The following is a 20,484-nucleotide window of genomic DNA, read 5'->3' as shown; positions in this document are numbered from 1 at the left end:
CATTTCAATTTCGTCGAATTTGGAGTTACTATGTGTTCGGTAGACGATGTTGAATTTGAAGATCACAAGTAGATTTCTGCAGAATTAGTAATTGGACAGACCTTCACTAAAACGGTAATTAATCTCTCTCTGTAACTCCAAATTTAGTGGGGTTTGATTCTGTGGAAAGCTAACTCGATTACGGTCATTTCGGTAGCCGTTTGGTGAATTATGGATCCAAATTGAGTTGTATGCGAAGCTTTGAATTTGTGACTCGAAAGCAGATTTTTTGCAGAATTTTGGGGGACATACCTTCACTAAAACGGTAATTAATCTCTCTTTGTAACTCCAAATTCAGTGGGGTTTGATTATGTGGAAAGATAACTCGATTACGGTCATTTCGGTATCCTTTTGATAAATTATTGATCAAAATTGAGTTGTGTGCGAAGCTTTAAAGTTGTGACTCGAAAGCAGAATTTTAGGGGGGCAAAATCCAACAAATTATAAAACAGGGGGGGTAAAAGTCCGCGTTTTAAAACAGGGGGGGTAAAATTCTGATTTAATCAAAACAGGGGGGCAAAACTGCATTTAAGCCTTTAAAATTTGAAGTCTTAGTTTTTCAAAATAAAATCAAACTACTTTTTTTTTTTATAGTCACATATTACCTGATTTTAAGTGATTGTACCGAATCCAAATTCTATAGACTATACCTATTATACAAATTCATGATCAAGATTCTCTAATGCAGAGGAAAGACGTAGTTGCACGCAGTAATAAGTATCGACCGTTGATTTAAGATCAGACGCTCAAAATTACAATAAAAAAAATCAATCTTAAAAGTAATCTCGGTCGTTGATCATAATCAGAAGGATGTAAACACTAACTATGTCACATAGTTACTGCGGCGAAGAATATGTTTCCTACAATTCATAATTTTCATTACAAAGATACAATATATGGAGTGTATTGCCGTCCATACTTCAATCAGTTTTCCATATGTCAGTTAATTAACCAAACGCCAAAGTAACACATGAAGGGAAATTAATTAAAGTCACAAGTTGCTATGAGGACAAAATTCACAAAGAGGAAATGCCAAAGATAAACTCTGTATCTTAATATTAATAGTGTCAACATCTTGTAAAAGAAAAGTGTCAACAATAACATGTATCTATAAAAGACACTAAACTTGAGACATTTATCTTCTTGTCCGATTCAATTGTATTGTTTCCATTTTTATGTTTTGATGAAAATGAATTAATATACAATTTTCTGTTACAGCTAAGAAACCGAAAACCGTAAAAGACACCAAAAAAGATCATTGCATTTGGTTGTTGACTAAAGCCTGCTTCATATGATTTAATATAGTTAATTTGGAAACCATTGTCAAAACTTAAGTCTCTATTTTTTTTACAGTAACCTTAAGTTTTAATTAACTATTTATATTATGATTTAACTAGGTATATATATATATATATATATATGTGTGTGTGTTTGGAAGGATAATCAATGGATGAATAAAACAGAATTACGTGAAGATTAAACAGGAGGACATTTAGAACATACTAGCTGTATTATTTGATGCTTACAATGTAAAATTGTGGAAGTTATTCAAAACTAATGAGGCCGTGGCCGTATGGTGTTTGTTACTTGCATGAATCTTTAATTTATCTTTTATTGGTTAGAGTTTATGTGAGTCCCACCAAATCATGTGGATTCAATATAAATTTTGTGCGATTTATGTGAATTTTAACTAATAAAAAATAATTGTGTAAAAAAAAACTAATAAAAAAGAATATGTTAAAAAATATGTGACAAAGAGTGTTTCGTTAATATTATTGTTGTTATCTAGTTATCAAAATGTTCTATTTTTCACGAGCAAGGGATTATGGTGGTATAATTCGAACTCCGTTAGTGATCTTAGAGAGAGAAATAAACGTAAATAAATTTATAAGTATCATGTGAGCCTTGAGATCTTCCGAACTTTAGATAATTGGTATATCATCCCATTGTTGGAAAGTTCAGAGAAGCTTTTGAGAAACATCGGGTCAAATACTTCAAGATCATAACTCATAAGATAGGGAGAGGAGCCACATCTTACCAAAAATCTTAAGAAATTGGGTTAATGGGTCACATCTCTTATAAATCCAACATTTTTCCATGCATAATTGATGCGATACTTAACTAATCACACTTGAAATCCAACTACATTTATGCGTTTGTTTGTTAAGATTATATTGTATGTGTTAGACTTAGAGGTGTGTTTAGAAGTTTAAGCCCAAATCGGAAGCATTAGGTCCAACAATGAATTCAAATTGGCCCAAACACTCTACAAAGAGTAGTACAATAGAGAGATCACTTTCCGAACAACAAAAAGGGTCTTCAATTAGATGTTTTCTCTCCCCACCCCCCGTGATTCTTTTATACCCCCCAATATTCTGATTTTGCCCTTGCAAAAAACTTCGGTTCGCAGAAACCGAATTTTTTCTAGTACAAATTCAGAGTAAATTTCGGTTTTCAAGGCAAAAAAAACTTCGGTTTCTATAAATCGAAGTTTTTTGCAAGGGTAAAATTGGAAATTCAGGGGGTATAAAAGAATCACGGGGGTGGGGAGAGAAAACATCCTTCAATTATTCTAACTACAAACCCCATTTTGTTTGGCATTTGAGTATCTATAAGGATTTTTCAAGTTCAGTTATCTTTGTGGATGATTTACACAACATTTAATAAAAATTAGACACATGAGTAAATATGCACCTAGAGTAAAAATTAGTTTATGGCTACCACTTGCAAATTAACTTACGTGAATGATTTTCATTGGATTAATGTAGGACAAACTATCCACATTTTTTCATAGACAAACATAGACCTCACCTTGTTTTAAAAAAAAACATAGACCTCACCTTATTATAGTTATTTTTATCGTCCTGAAAGTGACCGTCATTACCATACCATAAATAGCCATTGACAATGACCCGATGAATCACCTGTACCCCTTCATGAATGAATTTGGATCCTTTCCTTCACTCTCCCCTCCATCTCTCTCAATCCTCTCTATCTCTCTCTTAATAATGAGAGAGAGTGAGATTAAGAGAGATATAGAGAGGATTGAGAGAGATGGAGAGGAGAGTGAAGAAGAGGATTCAATCACCTTCATGAATACTTCAATAATCTATTATTAATATATTAAAATCGATTACCACCAAAATTGCTAAATTATCCTTATTGTTTTTAACCATGTTGCAAGTTTTATATCATTCATTGTAATTTCACAAAAAAAAATATATAGAAAGAATATAAGATAAATACAAAATAAAAATAAAAAATGACATGCTTAAAAATATGAACAAAACAAATTATATATAGAAACAAAACTGAACGATAAAAACATTACTAAAAAATGAAAAAAAAAACAATAAAATCATTGTAGAAAGTTTAGTCAATAAAAAAAATTATAGAAAGAATATAGAACAAACAAGAAGACATAGCATAAAAATAAGAATATAGAAATAATTAATAAAAAAAACAATACTTTATAAAAAAAGAAAGAAAGAAACATAAACAATATTTTTCATAAATAAAAAAAAAGTAACATAAACAATAGTATTAAGTTTACTACTAACCACTAATAATAATAATAATAATAATAATAATAATAGTAATAATAAAATTAAATAGTTTTTTTTAAGGTAAAAAGTTAAATAGTATCAAGTTTACTAAATTACCCTAAATATTCCTTATAAAATTTATATATTTTTTCGAAAAATATACACGGGACGATTATTACTGAAACATAAAAAATTGGATTAATAAATTTACAAGAAAAAACACAATAATTCCACTTATATTTTAACAATATTATATAATGACAAACTTAGATATCGATCAATGACCCGTGCGAACTTTAAACTAGTTTCATATGAATATTTTAATTCTTTCACATAAGTCATGATCATCCATTATTCTTACGCAACTTTTTTTTAAACAAAACTTTTGTTAATAAATATTTGCATTAACATCTGCATTAACAAAAAAAATTAAGATGATTGGTCTCCGCTCTCCTTAAATTGCTCACACTAACAAACACACTATTGAAAAACATCTTTTAATAAGATTGATACTACCGGAAGATATCTTTCGGTAAGATATGCCCTTCCAGGAAATATCTGCCAATAAGATTTACACGACCAGGAGATATCTCCTTCAGATGGGGGACAGGGAGATTATGATCAATTTTTTTTGGGAAGGGGGGGGGGGGGGGGGGGTGAAGAGCAACCATAAAAAATTAATACCTAGAAATGTTGCTTTGTTGGATATCTTTGTTATAATAAGGCCCAAATAGGGAAAAATAAGGTCCAATTCAAAGCAAAAAAATGGGCCCGAACCCAAAAGGGTATCGATATTTATAATCCGAATGTGTTGCATTGTCATTCCCATTTCGTAGTAACTAGGGTTTGCAGAGAGGCGCAGCAGCCGTAGAAGAAACCTCGTGAATTCAGCAATGGGTAATTTTCTCAACACCCTAATTTCTCAAATCAAAAAATTTCTCATAATCGATTTCACTAATTGATTTGTGTTGTGTTTTGTAGCAAGGATCAAGGTTCATGAGTTGAGGCAGAAAACCAAAGCTGATCTTTTGGCTCAGCTCAAAGACCTCAAGGCTGAACTCGCTTTGCTCCGTGTTGCTAAGGTCACCGGTGGCGCACCTAACAAGCTCTCCAAGATGTAAAAATCGTAACTTTATTGTTTTAATTCTAATGGGTCGGTTTGGTTTTGTTTTTGTTTATGATTGATGATTTATGGTTTTTTTTTGAATCATTTTTTGTGTGTTGCAGTAAGGTGGTGAGACTTTCCATTGCTCAGGTTTTGACAGTGATTTCTCAGAAGCAAAAGGCAGCATTGAGGGAGGTGTACAAGAACAAGAAATACTTGCCACTCGATCTTCGCCCAAAGAAGACCAGAGCTATTCGCAGAAGGCTCACCAAGCACCAGGTATTCATTCATTTTATTCATAATTTAGCATAATACTAGTTACTTCATATGAGTGTAAATTAGTATTTGTATATGTAAAACATATGTCAATAAATCGTTGTGGTTTTAAGTTTTGATCCCTTCAATTTATTTCACTGTATTTTTTTTCCTTGATATTTTACCATGATATTGAATTTTTTTAATGAAATTTGTAGATGATTAAGAGCAATCTCAATTTTTTTTGTGCAATACATTTGTTGTGTTCTGGAATTTTGAACAAATTACATTTATTTTTTGGTGTTCAAGAGTGTTCGTACTTTTACTGTTCATAACATGTCTTAACTGTGTGATAAGTTGCTGCAAATGTGTAAAGTGTACCTTATTAAAATCAGTTTTTGTTAAGGAATTACTGCCTCTGGTTGAAATATATGTTTGTAGTTGGATACCTTTGGCAGTGATATATAGATGATGAATAATCAAAACGAGGAATCCATCATCTGCCTTTAGGCTTTCTCTTATTTAGTCATTTTCAAACAAAATTCTAAATTATATATCAATTTGATTTTTATACTTGAAAAGAATTACCGAAGAGAAGTAATGGAAAATAGTAATACTAAAAGATTGTTTTATTGTTGGATGTCGCTAATGCTTTGCCAGATCTTTTTCACCGTAGTTCATTTCAGCTTGATATATGAATTTTAGGATACTGGAAAATTAATTGAATTTGGTCTTTCTTTATAACCTTATCCTCTGCTGTTGGAAAAACTAATTGCATAAGCGCAATTGAACATTCGTTACTATTTTGACACGAGTTAAAATGCAATTGCACATCATCATGATTTTTTTTTTGTTGTTTTTGGAGCTGAACAGTACAGTATTTTGTGTTGTTGCTTATGATATTTTTCACTTCTTATTAATGCAGGCCTCATTGAAGACCCAGAGGGAGCAGAAAAAGGAGACATATTTCCCATTGAGGAAATATGCTATTAAAGCATAGGTTTTCTGCACTCTTTGGATCCTAGATTTGCATCTGCCCCTTTAGACAAGTTTTGATATTTCTATTGTATTTTCTTGGTGTTATCAACGTTTTTGTCATCAGACTTGGGTTTAAAGTTTTCCCTCTTGAAGCTATTAGGTTTTCCGCACTTTGTTATTTTGTGTCTTTATGGAACAAAGCTCATTGCAGATCAATAGTTCTACAATGTTTAAAATTGATGAATATTAAGTTTTGTTATTTATTTATTATCATTTTCTAATTTGATTGGGGTATAATTTTGTTGATTACACCTTGTAGGATGCAGAATTTTAATTAAAACAATGTATTTCTAACATTGAAACATAACAAAAAAGAAATTTGCCTAGTTAGTGGTTCCTATTATTTTCAAGTATATGTTGTTTGACAAAAATGGAGATTACTTCAAACGACCATGTTTGCAAATTATACAAGAACAATGCATAAATTATGATGGACAACAATGTTTTGAAATTAGGATTAGTCTTTTTAGTTACAATGTTTTCTATTTATAGCCAAGCACCAAGTCGTCAGTTTCATTTTATGTTTCTTGTTTTGCTTTTTCTTAGGTTGTCATAGCTTCCATGGGTGTGAGTGGTTAGCAGTACTAGGGTGCTGTGGTTAAGTAGATTGTGAATAAATCTGCCAAGTATGGCAATGTTAGTAATTAGATAACCCTAAATCTAAAGCTTTTTGAACTAGTTTGGTTTTGGAAAGAACAATTTAAAAAGCTTTTATTTTTATGAAAAAAGAGTGCAATACTTACATGATTCTCCTAAACTTAAAAGGTCCTAGCATTTTAATCGAAGTAATTCACTTTGTAGAGTGTCCAAAATACGAATACTTGCTAATCTCATTAGCTCACTATGTAGATTGTCCAAAACACGAAAACTAAGAATACTGAGAAAAAGAGTAGTTCGTAACTTTATACTCTTTGTTCTTTTACCCACCCCTCTAGGGGGTTTTCGAACCCGATGTCATGCTAATCAACTGCCCAACAATGTTAATTACATTTGTCAATATCGTTTCGCTCATCTTGATAATAACATAGGTAATAACCACAATTCTCATGCTTATAAATGATAGTTTTCTTGGTTTCACTTTCAGTAGCTTACTAATATATTTGTGTACTATTTATCTCATCTTATTTTGTAAAACTCTCCAATAAAGGTAAGATTGCCATAAGCTCTTGTCTTCCCAAATCTACCTTTCTACTTCATCTTTAATAAGAAACAACATATATTTTTCTTATGAAAAAAGGTCGTGTCATAAATAGATGAATTCGCATAATGGAGATGACCAAATAGATGAATTCGCATATAAAGGGACTGCCAACCAAAAAGATAAGTGAATAAAAAGATTCATTTTATTTTTGTTTAATACAAGTGAAAATAAGAAAAGAAACCTATAAAAGATATTTAGTAACTTGTGATAAAATTTAAATGAATACAAAATAATCATGTAAGATATCTTAGAAAAATAAAAGACTAAATAATAACCATCTTTATTCGTAGGACTAAATAATACTGTAACAATCTAGTGTGAATCTTATACACACACTAGTTCATTACCATATTGTCTACTGGCCTGCAAAGGGACTGCCAACCTGTACATAACTGGATAACCTCTCTGAGAGAATGTGTAGCAGGTTCCATTGTCCAAGTTGAGTAATATTCACTAGGATGGAAAACAGATTCTTTATATTCTGTTAGCAAGCATGGCTGAGCACCATTCAGAAGCATGTCTCCTTCAGATATTATGATGCCAGACTTCGCCTCTTCTTTGTCCGCAGCCTGAACAACCACTTTTATCATACCAATTAGTAACCATGAGGGATATCAACAATTGATTGCTGTCAAATATGGCTGGACAAAGAGTACAAACTAATTGTGCATATGTACATAATTTAAGACTGAGTGAGGCTAAAACAAGTTGTTTGCGAGCGACCGGGTCTTTTTGACAGCATGTGTGATATTTTTGGTTTATAAATACCAGTGTACTTTAATTTGGTCCTTTTTCCAACGGGTGTGTCATTTTTGCTTTATGAAAACTAATATATTATTTTGCCTCGCAACCAGCCTCGGATTTAGATGTGAAAATGGGATAAAATGGAGTAATTTGAGAATATGACAAAACCCTGTCTAAAGATGATAGATGATAAAACAGCAAGTATGGATGAAGAGCAATGTATTTTACCTTCTCGGTATAAAATTCATAAGCCTTTTTCTTATCTCCTGCTTCATATATGTTACATTGGGAGTATATCTGTAAAATGATTTTAGAGAAATCAGCTATCTCCACAATTGCTGCACATAAATTAGAATGTAAAATAAGAAAATGAAATGCACGGGATGATAGCAGCAAAGTCACCTGGGCCTCAACACTAGCACAAATTGCATATACTTTCCAGTTTCTGGTGTAATTGTTGTACAGATGAACTTTTCCAAATCTCAAACGAGGCTGTCTCTGGTTCGTTCCATCAAAGAAACAATGATGAATCGTCACCCGGATGCATCTATCACCGACATGTGTTGGGTCGGCTCCAATGAGCATGGTCTTGTCATGCTGTGCAAAGTAACATCTGGTGCCAAAAACGAATAATCTCATCACAAAACAGAATAGTTAATCAAATTATTGATGTAGCTCAATTTAAAACGGATAAAATGTAGTCACTGACCTAGATACAGTGATATCCGTACTTTGTCTTGTGATGTCTATAAGGCCGTCATCATAATCTCGGAGGCTGCAACGGTCTATCCAAATATTCCTAGAATTTGGTTTGATTTGAATCCCATCTACATCATGACCCCTTCCCCCCTCAAACTCAAGGTTGCATATAATTATGTTCTCACATTCTTTCAGCCTTAAGCCTTTCCCGGTCAATTTAACCCTCTGGCCTCTTCCATCAACTGTCTTATTAGAGGACACACTCAGGTATGATGAAAGATGAATTGTACCTGAAACTTCAAAAACAATCCACAGCGGCTCCTGTCTACGACATCCTTCGCGAAGGGAACCAGGACCATCATCTGATTGCCAACCACATGCAAATGAATAAATACACAAACTCAAAACTTCGAAAAATCTACGTCTTGTTTAGCTTTAATTGAAACTAAACAACAGCTCCTCCGCCCCTCACTAACTAATACAAAGGGCACAGCGAAGCAACAATTAAACAAATTTTCCTCTTATTTTTTATTTGTTCAAATTAAAATTTAGATCAGGGGAGACACACCCTCATGTAAGATCAAGGAGAACCACCGACCTCATTGAGGATTCACAATGGAAATTATGTATAACATACTCCCTCCGGTCTCATTTATCAGCAAAAATTCATTTTTTCGATTCTTTCAATAACTAATGTATTTGGTCTATATTATAAGTCAGATACATTAGTTATTAAATGAATGTAAAAAATGAAATTTTTCTTATATATGAGACCGGAGGGAGTGCCAATTTACATAATTATCGACTAGAGCCCAAATCACAGCCGGTGTGACCGGAATGTCTCTAACCATCATTGGCAACCACAATGGTTACATTTTCCTCTAATTATGCAATTTCAAACTCTACAAATGCATGAATACTACAACCTTAACAACTAGAGCCTTTTTCCAATTGATAGATCTTTTGAATACAAATATAATTATTAAATATCAAAATTTGCAAGTCTGAAACAAAATGATATAGATCATAGATGCATGCAAATTGGTTAAATTAATTAATTAGTTAGTTAGTTAGTTGATGCATAGAAACTTCAGGTACACGAAATGGAAAAGAGAATAGAAAGATGCCTGAAAGGGAGGTAACCAAATAGAGAGCACCGTGGAGACCACCGATGGCGTGGCGGCCGAATCCCTCGGCACGACCGGCGATGGCCCTCAAAGTGGAATCAACATCTCCGTATGGCTGCATTCTTCGCTTTACAAATCGACACACTCACACACACGCATGGAATAATATAATAAAGACCAAACACATGCGGTGGTTCCTGACTCCTCACAACAAAAAATGCGGAATGACAATCTACAATTATTTATTTATTTTTGGAGTTTAATGAAAACGCGTCATCATCAGTGTAATTTAATTTTACACGGATAACCAATAGGATGATTCAATCTTTCATGTCATATTAAGAAGATGGAGTTAAGTGGGGAGACGTGGCGAAAAACATGATTGTGATTGGTTCAAAGTGCATTTTATTTTTACCATTCTCATAGTATACATCTCTATATATATATATATACTTGAATTTAATTTATATATTATTGGATATATGTGTAAAATAATTTTACACTATATATTGACACATCATGTAATGTGTTTTAAAACATATGATGTGTCACATTCATTATGTAAAATAACTTTACATTGACAGTGTATAACAACGATTAAACTCAAAATACTTAGAATTTCAACATTGTCTTATGTTCATTTATAACATTAAGGACACTTTATTTTTATTTTTTATTCAATAGTGTAGTGACTAGATTCATAAACTATATACGCTGAGAAGTGAAAAATCTAGAATGGAATCTCCGTCACTCTTATGGGACAAATTTACAGACAATTTAATTTCCACTTTTATGCATTCTTTTTATTTTTTTCATTTTTATTTTTTTAATTTACAATGAAGCTTATGATTGAACCTAAGAACTCTAACATACTACCTAAACTTCACTTCTCTTCTTTTTCATATTTTTTGTCTTTTTTTCTTTCTCTTTTAACCTAATTCAAATTTCCTATCAAACTATCTATCAATCACTCATTTTCCATCATTATTTTTCCCATTTTCTATTTATTCGTAATTTCATGCTGAACAAATAATATCATATATTTTACGAAAGTTTACTGTAATAACATTATCAATAGAGTTTAATTTGTATGTACTGTGTAAAAAAAAAGTACACATGCATCCAATAATGTGTTGCCACATCACGTGTTTTTAAACATCATACATAATATGGTGGTATATTGTTGGACGCATGTGTAAAATAACTTTACAGGGAGTCCCATGTGGAAGGGTTCTCGCTCAACGGGACTGATAGTATATATAAATTAAATTCTTATCAATATATATAAGTAAAAAAAACATGATCAATATATCATTATGCATGATCAATGTAAATTTGAAGAGGTTGATTTGAATTTATATATATATATATATATATATATATATATATATATATATATATATATATATATATTTGTGAATATATTTTTTAAATTATTAAATCAAAAGTAGACAAAAATAATATCTATATAATATAAGAAAGAAAAATGTTGTTTAAGAGACTAAATTGCCTTAACTTCTTCTTTAGCTGCCAAGTGTCCAAAATGAATAATTTTTTGAATGTAAACTGCAAAGTGAGTGCTTCTAAATGAATTTTGAATAACTATTTATAGGATTTGGGCATTTTAGATTTCGCTCGCTTAGCGATCTTCCTTTCTTCATGGTGAAGTAATTGCAATTGTTCCATGTGGTCGAACTCTTTATCTTCATCTACTACCAAACTATAGTCTTTACTTTGTCCAATTACTAAAATATCTTATTATTATTTAAATATAAAGTGTACTCTTGAAAGACATCCTAACTTAACTTCCTCATTATTTTTATTCTTTTACTATAAATGTTGTTGTCAATGTGAGAGACAACAGTGTATTGATATTTTTATGTGTTAATATTATTTAGTGTTGTAAGAAGATGAGCAAGAAATTCATCTAGCTATAAAAAAAAAATTAAAAAATGCATTTTTAAAATAATATACATGGATATTTAAAAATACATACAAATATCCAAACCCCGCTAAATACACATTTACCATAAAAATATTCAGATGAATATGAGACAAACATCGATATCATGCATCGATCTCGAGTTTAAGGATTGAAGTTTAAAGTTTAGGGTTTGGAGTTTGCGGTTTGAGGTTTTATGTTTTGGGTTTAAGATTTAGTTTTTATTGTTTAGGGTTTGGAGTTTAGAGTGTGGGGTTCCAAGTTTAGGGATTTGGAATTTGGGGTTTGGAGTTTGGAATTTGGGTTTTCTATTCAGGGTTTAGGGTTTGAAATTAAGGGTTTAGAACTAAGGGTTTAAATATATGGATTATGGTTTTGAGTGCGGGGTTTAAGATTTGGGGTTTAGGGTTTGGAGTTTGAGGTTTACTTTTTTGGGTTCATGATTTAGTTTTTGGTATTTAGGGTTTAAAATTTAGGGTTTAAAGATTAGAGTTTAGGGTATGGAGTTTGGGGTTTAGAGTTTGAAATTAAGGGTTTGAAGTTCAGGGTTTGACATAAGGGTTTACAATTTGAGGTTTAGGGATTGAAATTAAGGGTTTGATGTTCAGGGTTTGAAATTAAGGGTTTAGAGTTTGGGGTTCAGGGTTTGAAATTAACCTGAACTCCAAACCCTTTTTTTATAAACAAAAAATGAATTATGAGGAGTAGAACGGGCACTCAACCCTTACAATTCAAGCACAATCACATTAGATACATTGAAAACAAATCCATAATTTCAAACCCTAAACCCTATAAACTCCAAACCCTAAACACAAAACCCCAAATTTCAAACCACAAATTCAAAACCCTAAATCTTAAACCCCAAATTTCAAACTACAAACCCTAAACCTAAAACCCTACACTCCAAACTCCAAACCCTAAATTCTAAACCCGAAACCATATATCTAAACCTTAAACCCTAATCCAAAACTTTAAATCCGGAACTGTAAACCCAAAATTTCGAACTACAAATCATTAACCCCAAATTTCAAACTACAAATCCTAAACCTAAAATCCCACACTTTAAACCCTAAACACCAAACACTACTAAACTTCAAACTTTTAACCTTAAACCTTAAACCTCAAACCTTAAACTCAAAATTGGTGCATGATTTCAATTATATCGATCTTTGTCTCATATTCATACGAATAATTTTATGCTAAAGGTCTTAAACACTAAACCCTAAATCTTAAACCCCGCACTCAAAACCCCAAACCATATATCTAAACCTTAAACCACAAATACCAAACTTCAAACCCTGAACACAAAACTCACCCCTAAATTTAAACCCTAAACCAAAATCTTAATCCGTAAACCCCAAACTATTAATTAAAACCCCTAAGTTAAAACCCCAACTCATGACCCTAAATCCCAAAATCTGGACCTAAAGTACATCCCAATCCCAAACCCTAAATGTTAAATTCCAATCCCGGAAGTCTTAGTTCTAAACCCTAAATCTCAAACCTAAAATTCTCAACCCCAATCTTTAAGAATCTCTAAACCTCAAACTCCAAACACAAACTCAATCTTTTGTTGGAGTGAAGCTACTTATTTGTAGTCGCAGATCCAAAAAATTTTGCGAAGCAAAGCTAAACCTTGTGGCTTATGTTTTCAACGTGTGAATATGAAATGATGGATAAGTCAATTTTATTTCTAGGTTGACTTAATTCATTTCACTTCAGTTTAGAATAGAATATCTCCAAGGAATAAGACATATTTTCTCTTTTTTGATAATATTAGGATAATACAATTTATGCACATGAGACTCATGTCCAAAGGCCGCAAAAAGAGTCCTGTTACCTTTACTCTGCCATGACAACCATGAGACTCATCCAATCAATCTGAGGTGATCAAACTTCCCATGACATGTCCTCAATTACTATGTTGTCTTTCGCCTTACATCTACGCATTATTTTTTCATTTTAAAATGTAGATACAGATTGAAATGAGGTTAAATTTAACGAAATAATCGGTAAGCAAAAAAAAATATCAAACTTATTAATAAAAGTAAAAATAAAATAATTTGAAATATAACTTTTTATGTTTTCCTTGAAATAAGGTTCATGAAAAGTTGTAAAAATTTGTTTTTTTTTTACGCAATCAAACTTAAGGTATTCATTCAAAATAATAGTAACAATACAATGAGGAATAACATCAAAAGTAATGCACAAAGCATGAGATAAGACTGCCCTTGCGAGAGCATGGGCGCTACCATTCGCTTGACGCTAAGCAAAAACCTCTACAAAGTCGGGGTAACTAGAAAGTAAGGTTCTACAATTAACAATAAGAGAACCATACTCTGAACGATTTTACAATCCAATTCAAATACTACAATTAACAGTAAGGTTCTACAATTAACAATAAGTCGGGGCGTTGCCATTTTTTGAGTATTTCTATTTATCTTCATCTTCATTAAAAACAATCATTGGTATACGTGGCAAATCTAAAAATATGCTTTTAGTTGTACAGTAATAATTTAAATTTTTATTAAGAAAATAAAAAATCTTAAGAATTTTTTTTTTTTTTTATGGTCCTTAAGAATTTTCATCTCCTTTTCAATATCTCTTCAATTATCAATTTGTAGAAAAATTGTGTTCTATGTTAATAAATGATTCAGATATCTTATTCCACATGGATCATTTGGATCTTAAGAGACCACCACCACAACAACAAGAAGTCAAAATGACCCTAAACCTAAACCCTCGAATCTTACATGCAAGCATAATAAATCCTTGTATTTAATACTCCCCACCAAACCAAGTTCAAAAGTCATGCAATTCAGTTACATTACATTATTCTCCCTATGATCTTTAATATAAGAAAAAATTTACTTTTTAGATTTATCAAAAATTTAATGTATTTAGTTAACAATATACACTAATACATTGAATTCTTAATGAATTTAAAAAGTAAAATTTCTTTTATATTAAGAATATGAAAGAGTAATATAGTTACCAACTAGATATCCGTATATGATCGGTGATTTTACATAAAAAATTGACCTTAAACTACTCCCTTGTCATAATAAATGAAGAAGAGAAAATTATGGTTTAAAGAAAGAGAAGAGGTGGCTGCTATGTAGGGTGGAATATGTAGCTCAACCGGTTGAACTAATAGTTAAAGGAATTGGTGGTTTAAAATTCAAATCCTAAAAATATGTAAAAAAGTTTACGTAACAATTAACATACTAACAATTTATCATTTTAAAAAAAAACCTATTATTGTATGTATGGTGGCCGCTTTGTTTCTTAAAAAAACCTTCAAAGAAACATCTATTATCTACATCTCATATTATCTACATCTCATAGTTTTTTTATTTTTTTTATTAATCCTCTAGTTTTAAGGGGAAATGGGCTTTGGTAATTCAGAGTTCGGTCGCGAGATAATTAAAGTCTGGACAAAATCTTTTTTCATCGGAATCGAACTCAGACTCTCCTAAATGATTTGTCCTAAAAAGAATTTAGTAACCCGTCAATGTCTTGATTTATTATATCTTTAATTATTACTAATATGTTCTTTACATATAGGTAAGGATATAGTAAAATAACATTAGTACTAACCCAGTTAGGGTAGTTAGGGTTGGTCTAGTGGTGTTGGTTTGCGTCATTAGAGTATGCTCCTCTCAAGGTCTTAGGTTCGATTTCCCTTGGTGCCAATTTCGGTGGGCTAAGTCCATACAGAGCAAAAAAAAAAAAACTCTGACTTTAAATGGCCCCCCCGCAAGTGGGCGGTGGGATTGTTCCCCTTAGATTAGTCGGTCCTAGGGCCGGATACCAAGTTTTCAAAAAAAAGGACATTAGTACTTAACTAAGATATTTGGCTTAAGTAGTTAATGAATCCCCTCTATGACAAATCATTCAGGAGAACTTGAGTTCGATTCTATTGGGAACAATTCTTATCCAAACTTTACTTACCTCACGACCGCGAACTCTAGATTACCGAGGACCCTTTCCGCTAACAATCAGAGGGTTAAAAAAAAACATTAGTACTCTCTCATGTTTTTTTTTATAAGAAACAAAAGTGAATTTTTTCTGTCCTCTTTATAAAAAACTTTGATCAATTTTCAAATATGTTAAATGTTTAATTTCACTTGCGCTCTTATTTATTATGAGAGATAATATTCACCTTAAAAAATAAGTAAGTTTGTGGAATTAAGAGTAGTTAAATAGAGATATTTCTGAAATATATTTAAATTTTGAGAATGTTAACATGTACCAGTATATGTCCAAATAAGATGTGTATCAGAGTGTTCATCAAATGTTAAATTTTTTTTTTTAGTTAACTTAACTACGACCCTTTAAATTTATATGAATATTAAATGAAAATAACTATTTACAATGATATTTACAATGATTATTTTATTTTTTATAAAAGAACCGAAAAGAATAATGAGATATAATGTTAGGTAATTATGTTAACTTTTAGGTTTGAATTCTAAAATTACGTATTACTACCTTTTATTATTATCCATCCATTAACGTTAACAATGAGAGTTAACCTCATACTTTTATAGAATATATATGACTCGACACTTTTTTTGGTTACACATGTATGACTCGACTCTATATCAACCTCTTAAATATTTACTCAAGAAAGTGATATTTTCAAACAAAAATATAACAAACATGTGTCATCATACCAATAGTAATGAGTTTAATTGATATGCACCGACGGTGTAAAATACTTTTACACCATCGTCCAATAAATAACCATCATTTTGCCATGTCATGTCAAGAAAGTGGGGTGAAGTGGGGTGATGTGGCGGAAAACAAGGTTGGTATTAGTTGACAATGTAAAATTATTTTACACCGTCGGTGCATATCAATTAAATCCAATAGTAATTCACTAGATCTCGTCAGAATTAAATGTTTGGTTAAGTGCAATACTTGTATGGATATATAATCTCTTAAAAAGTGTTTTTCATCCCACCACTTTTTTCATTCAAATGTAACAAAGGAGCCCACAAGTTCACCAAAAGTAAAATAAGATCCCACACACAATACAATATACGTTAAAAATTTATTGGTTTTTGTTAAAACGGTTAGAGAAGAAACCCTAAAATTAAAATTGAAGAAGACACGCAGAACCAACAAATACACATGAATGAACGAAAGTACATAAGTGAATTAATCTTGCACCCACCTACACACACGGGGTTAAGTAAAAGCATTAATTTCTTGGATATGTTTTAAAGTCGTTTTAAATCAAAATCGATCTACAACCGAAAGAAAATAACACTTCATCTATATATATGGGGATGTGACTATAATGTGAATGATGCTTTGCCTCTCAACAAATTTGTAACTTGAAAATTCATTGAGAGATTAGACACCGATCGACTATCTCCATCTAATTTATGGATCTAAACTTTATCCATTGGATATCTTAATATTCAAAATTGCCGTCCAAGAGTAGGTGTGTGACAATTATTTTTATTTTGTTTTCTTTCTTTTAATGTCACTAAGTCGTTAGATTAAGGGTATATGATAGGACGGGGATTCGCTGTAGTAGTTTCACACAGTTTTTCGTAGTTATCAATTTTAGTCATTGAAGATCAGACGGTTCAGATTAAATACACTGTAAAATGATCATATCGGACGCACATAGTTACAGTAGAAAATCTATTTCTCATGTGATAGATGGATTTGAATATCCTCCTCACGTGCAACACGAGTACAGTTTTAATTTTGTGAGTGTGACGAGAGATAAATTACAAATAAAAACCAAAAAGTGATGATGAGAGAAAAAGACACATAAAATGAACCAGAGAAAGGACATGAGAAAAACAACATGAGAGGATCCAAATCTATAATAGATGACAACAAATATCATCCAATTCCTAATATCAACCGTGATCGTTGGTGAAAAATTGGAGAGGCGTTTGATATACTAAAATGTAAGTTTGATACACTTAAATGCTATCATACCTTCCATTTTTATTTTCTTTGCTTAATTACACTTTTGGTCTTCTATTTTATCAACTCACAAAAATAGTCCCTCTATTTTAAAATTGAACTTTTTGATTCTCTATTTTCATATATGTTGCAATTTTGGTCTCAACCCATAATTTTTACTTTAAAGTCTCAACCCATATTTTTTACTTTAAAAATTGTAATTTTTGGCACCATAAAAAATGATTTATTGTCTCCAACGTTGAATCTAAAGGTGAAATATCATATATATTTGACCAAAATTCACATTTTGTGGCTTAACTCAAAACTAGGCAACATAAACGCTAGTGCGACTCAACAACTTTGAGGAGCCACACATCCAGTTTCTATTTTCCCTCAAATCACATCCAATTGAATGAACTTATACAAATCCAAGCAATGCTAAATTTGATTGAGTCGGAATAAATTTCATAAAGAAAAAATCTAAACCAAATTAATCAGCATAATTTTTTAATTGATTTGTTTTTTTTTTTGTCATAAAATTTATTCCGACTCAATTAAATTTATTATTGTTTAAATTGAATCTACATAATTTTTTAATGTTTAAATCATATTACACTAGAACTAGAACTGATCCTCAAATTAGATTAGGTGGTCTAATAGGCTGGATATTTGTGGTGAAAATAAAAAAATAAAAAGTCATATTACACTATATCTTTTAAGACCGATTCAAATCAACCGTAAACAACGTATGCCTATCAAAAAATATAAAACATAAACAACATACTATGTAAACTAAAGATAGTACTAGAGAATAATATTGGTACTGTACTGGATATACACCGGAGTGGTGGTGGTGGTGCCAAGGATTTTAAATTATGCAATCTTAAGGGGAAAGATAATTGAGTTCAACTAAATTTTAATTCGCAATGAATGGATTGGAGACAGATAGGGGAAACATGTAGACAAGGAAAAGAAAATCATACATACCACATTCAGTCCCTTATATTTTTATGTCACTGGTTTGTTCAATAAAGAACGACAAATTCTTAAATGTACATGTATCTATAATTCAATGAATTAGCTGTATGTAGCTATCTCAAGTGTTCTTTTTAAGTCCATATATCTTTTTCGTAGATAGATATGCTTACCAACAGCGTATATGTGGTACATATATCTAACAACAAAGCTTCAATCTAACTCGTAACAACCGAGTCGTTCTACCTATTACTCGTATGATTTAATTCCATATATCTTTTTGTAGATAGATATGCTTACCATAAACATATATGCGGTATGAGTAATAGATGTTAGGACTGAACATGTATCCGCAACATAACTCGAAATCGACACAACTATCAATACATAGAAATATTTGATCGGGTACGGGGTGGGTTTCAAGTCAACGGTTGTGAAAATTCGTTCATAAACCGGTGGATAAATTATTTAAAAAAATACCAAACAAATTTAAGTTTTAAACCAGTTTTATTTTTTTTGTCAAGTATTCTAGTGACAAGACTAACACATTTAAATGTGAAAAACGTGGAATCCGGGATTCGAATCTCGATTACTCCAATAATGTTTCTGGTAGCTACCATTTGAACTACATTTATGAGACAAAAGCAACTTTTAAGATAAAAAGAAATTCCAAACACCTTTAATTTTAATTTTGAAGTACTTACTTTTAACTTTATATTTAAGAAAACTTTTATGTTAACAATAAGTCAGGTCAAACGTAACACACTGATTTGCATCGACCATTCCACTTTTTTTTTAGACTTTCAAAATCTATCAAATTCACATATTAAAATATATGTGACCACTGCTAAAATAATCACGGATTAACATTTTCTTTTGCTTCACCAAAAAAGCAAAAACATTTTCTTGTTTTGCACATGCAAAATTACTTAGCTTATTGAGAAATAAATGGTGGTGGCTAGTGATGAAAAATTAGATTTCAAAGGGTTGCTAAATGTAGGCTGGTTCAAGATAATGACAACATAAAATTATTACGGATGTGTTTAATATACTATAAAAAAAACCCACTTGACAACTTTAGTTGTACTCCCTTATTGTGTTTGATTTTCAAATTGTTCTGGAACTGGGCAAATCGTAGGGGTTTAGTGGCAGGACAAAAACTAAAATTCTTGTGTCCCACTGAATTACGGTACAACTTTTTGTCTTCTGCATAAGTTGTCTAATACAACAAAATAATATTTTGTCCATCAAACGTCATACAAATAACATTTGTTCAATACCTTAATTTATCCTATGTTATTTTCTCCGAGAAAACCAAATTTGCATTGTTCTCTGAACGGTCAATAAATCAATACCATGAAAAGTAAATAATTTGCTCCGTTAAAGAGTCTATAGCTATACAAGCACCTCTAAATATTATGTTGTTGCACGTTCGCCAAATGCTCCACGTTTTCTAACCAAATACTATGCCGTAATCTCTTATTAATATTGCCTGCTGCTAATTTTCCAAAAGCAGAAAAGTGTTGCGATACATCTACAAAATAGAAGCAATTTGTGCCCATCGAAATTGGATTTGCTGCAGTCCAACTTGGGTGCAGTTCCTACTGTTAACACACACAACAAACCTTTTTATTATTTTTGTTTTCTCTTTCTTGACAAAATAATGGAATGATGTGGATGTGGATTAGTATTAAAAAATGGAATTTGACTCTACTGACTTTTCGGATCCGTGAACAGTGGATATTGACTCTGCTGACTTTTCTCAACAAAACATTAGATTGTACTGTAGTGCATTTTGTTTCGTAAGTACATGTTACTGATTCAAAAAGGAAATATTTTATCATAATTAATACATTTACTTTACTTTTTAAACTTAATCA

General features: G+C 31.4%; 2 protein-coding genes across 3 annotated transcripts; one reads left to right on the top strand and one right to left on the bottom strand.

The window, feature by feature from the left end:
* Window positions 1-4,350: 4,350 nt before the first annotated feature.
* On the top strand, window positions 4,351-6,203 carry LOC123902675 (60S ribosomal protein L35-like). The gene is made up of 4 exons (XM_045952456.1): window positions 4,351-4,481; window positions 4,566-4,701; window positions 4,812-4,968; window positions 5,870-6,203. The coding sequence occupies exons 1-4, from the start codon at window positions 4,478-4,480 to the stop codon at window positions 5,942-5,944; spliced, it is 372 nt and encodes a 123-aa protein (XP_045808412.1). The 5' UTR covers window positions 4,351-4,477; the 3' UTR covers window positions 5,945-6,203.
* A 1,100-nt stretch (window positions 6,204-7,303) lies between these two features.
* On the bottom strand, window positions 7,304-9,986 carry LOC123901694 (putative pectate lyase 21). Of its 2 annotated transcripts, XM_045951690.1 has the most exons (5): window positions 9,754-9,986; window positions 8,637-8,988; window positions 8,330-8,540; window positions 8,156-8,224; window positions 7,304-7,752 (listed from the first exon to the last, which is right to left on the bottom strand). In XM_045951690.1, the coding sequence occupies exons 1-5, from the start codon at window positions 9,872-9,874 to the stop codon at window positions 7,519-7,521; spliced, it is 987 nt and encodes a 328-aa protein (XP_045807646.1). In that variant the 5' UTR covers window positions 9,875-9,986; the 3' UTR covers window positions 7,304-7,518. The 2 variants fall into 2 exon arrangements, with proteins under 2 accessions (XP_045807646.1, XP_045807645.1); XM_045951689.1 differs by having other exon boundaries at window positions 8,156-8,540; window positions 9,754-9,974.
* Window positions 9,987-20,484: the final 10,498 nt, after the last annotated feature.

This window comes from Trifolium pratense, linkage group LG1 (assembly GCF_020283565.1).
Source record: "Trifolium pratense cultivar HEN17-A07 linkage group LG1, ARS_RC_1.1, whole genome shotgun sequence".
NCBI lineage: Eukaryota > Viridiplantae > Streptophyta > Magnoliopsida > Fabales > Fabaceae > Trifolium > Trifolium pratense.
Note: the sequence above shows the minus strand (reverse complement) of the source record. Positions and strands in the feature narration are given on the sequence as shown.

Coding starts and splice junctions, on each gene's coding strand:
- LOC123902675 (XM_045952456.1), top strand. Junction 4,702..4,811: donor CCTAACAAGCTCTCCAAGAT/GTAAAAATCGTA, acceptor TGTGTGTTGCAG/TAAGGTGGTGAGACTTTCCA. Junction 4,969..5,869: donor GAAGGCTCACCAAGCACCAG/GTATTCATTCAT, acceptor TTATTAATGCAG/GCCTCATTGAAGACCCAGAG.
- LOC123901694 (XM_045951689.1), bottom strand. CDS start 9,874: ATGCAGCCATACGGAGATGTTGATTCCACTTTGAGGGCCATCGCCGGT. Junction 8,989..9,753: donor TTTGGTTACCTCCCTTTCAG/GCATCTTTCTAT, acceptor GTTGGCAATCAG/ATGATGGTCCTGGTTCCCTT. Junction 7,753..8,155: donor ATGAATTTTATACCGAGAAG/GTAAAATACATT, acceptor GTGGTTGTTCAG/GCTGCGGACAAAGAAGAGGC.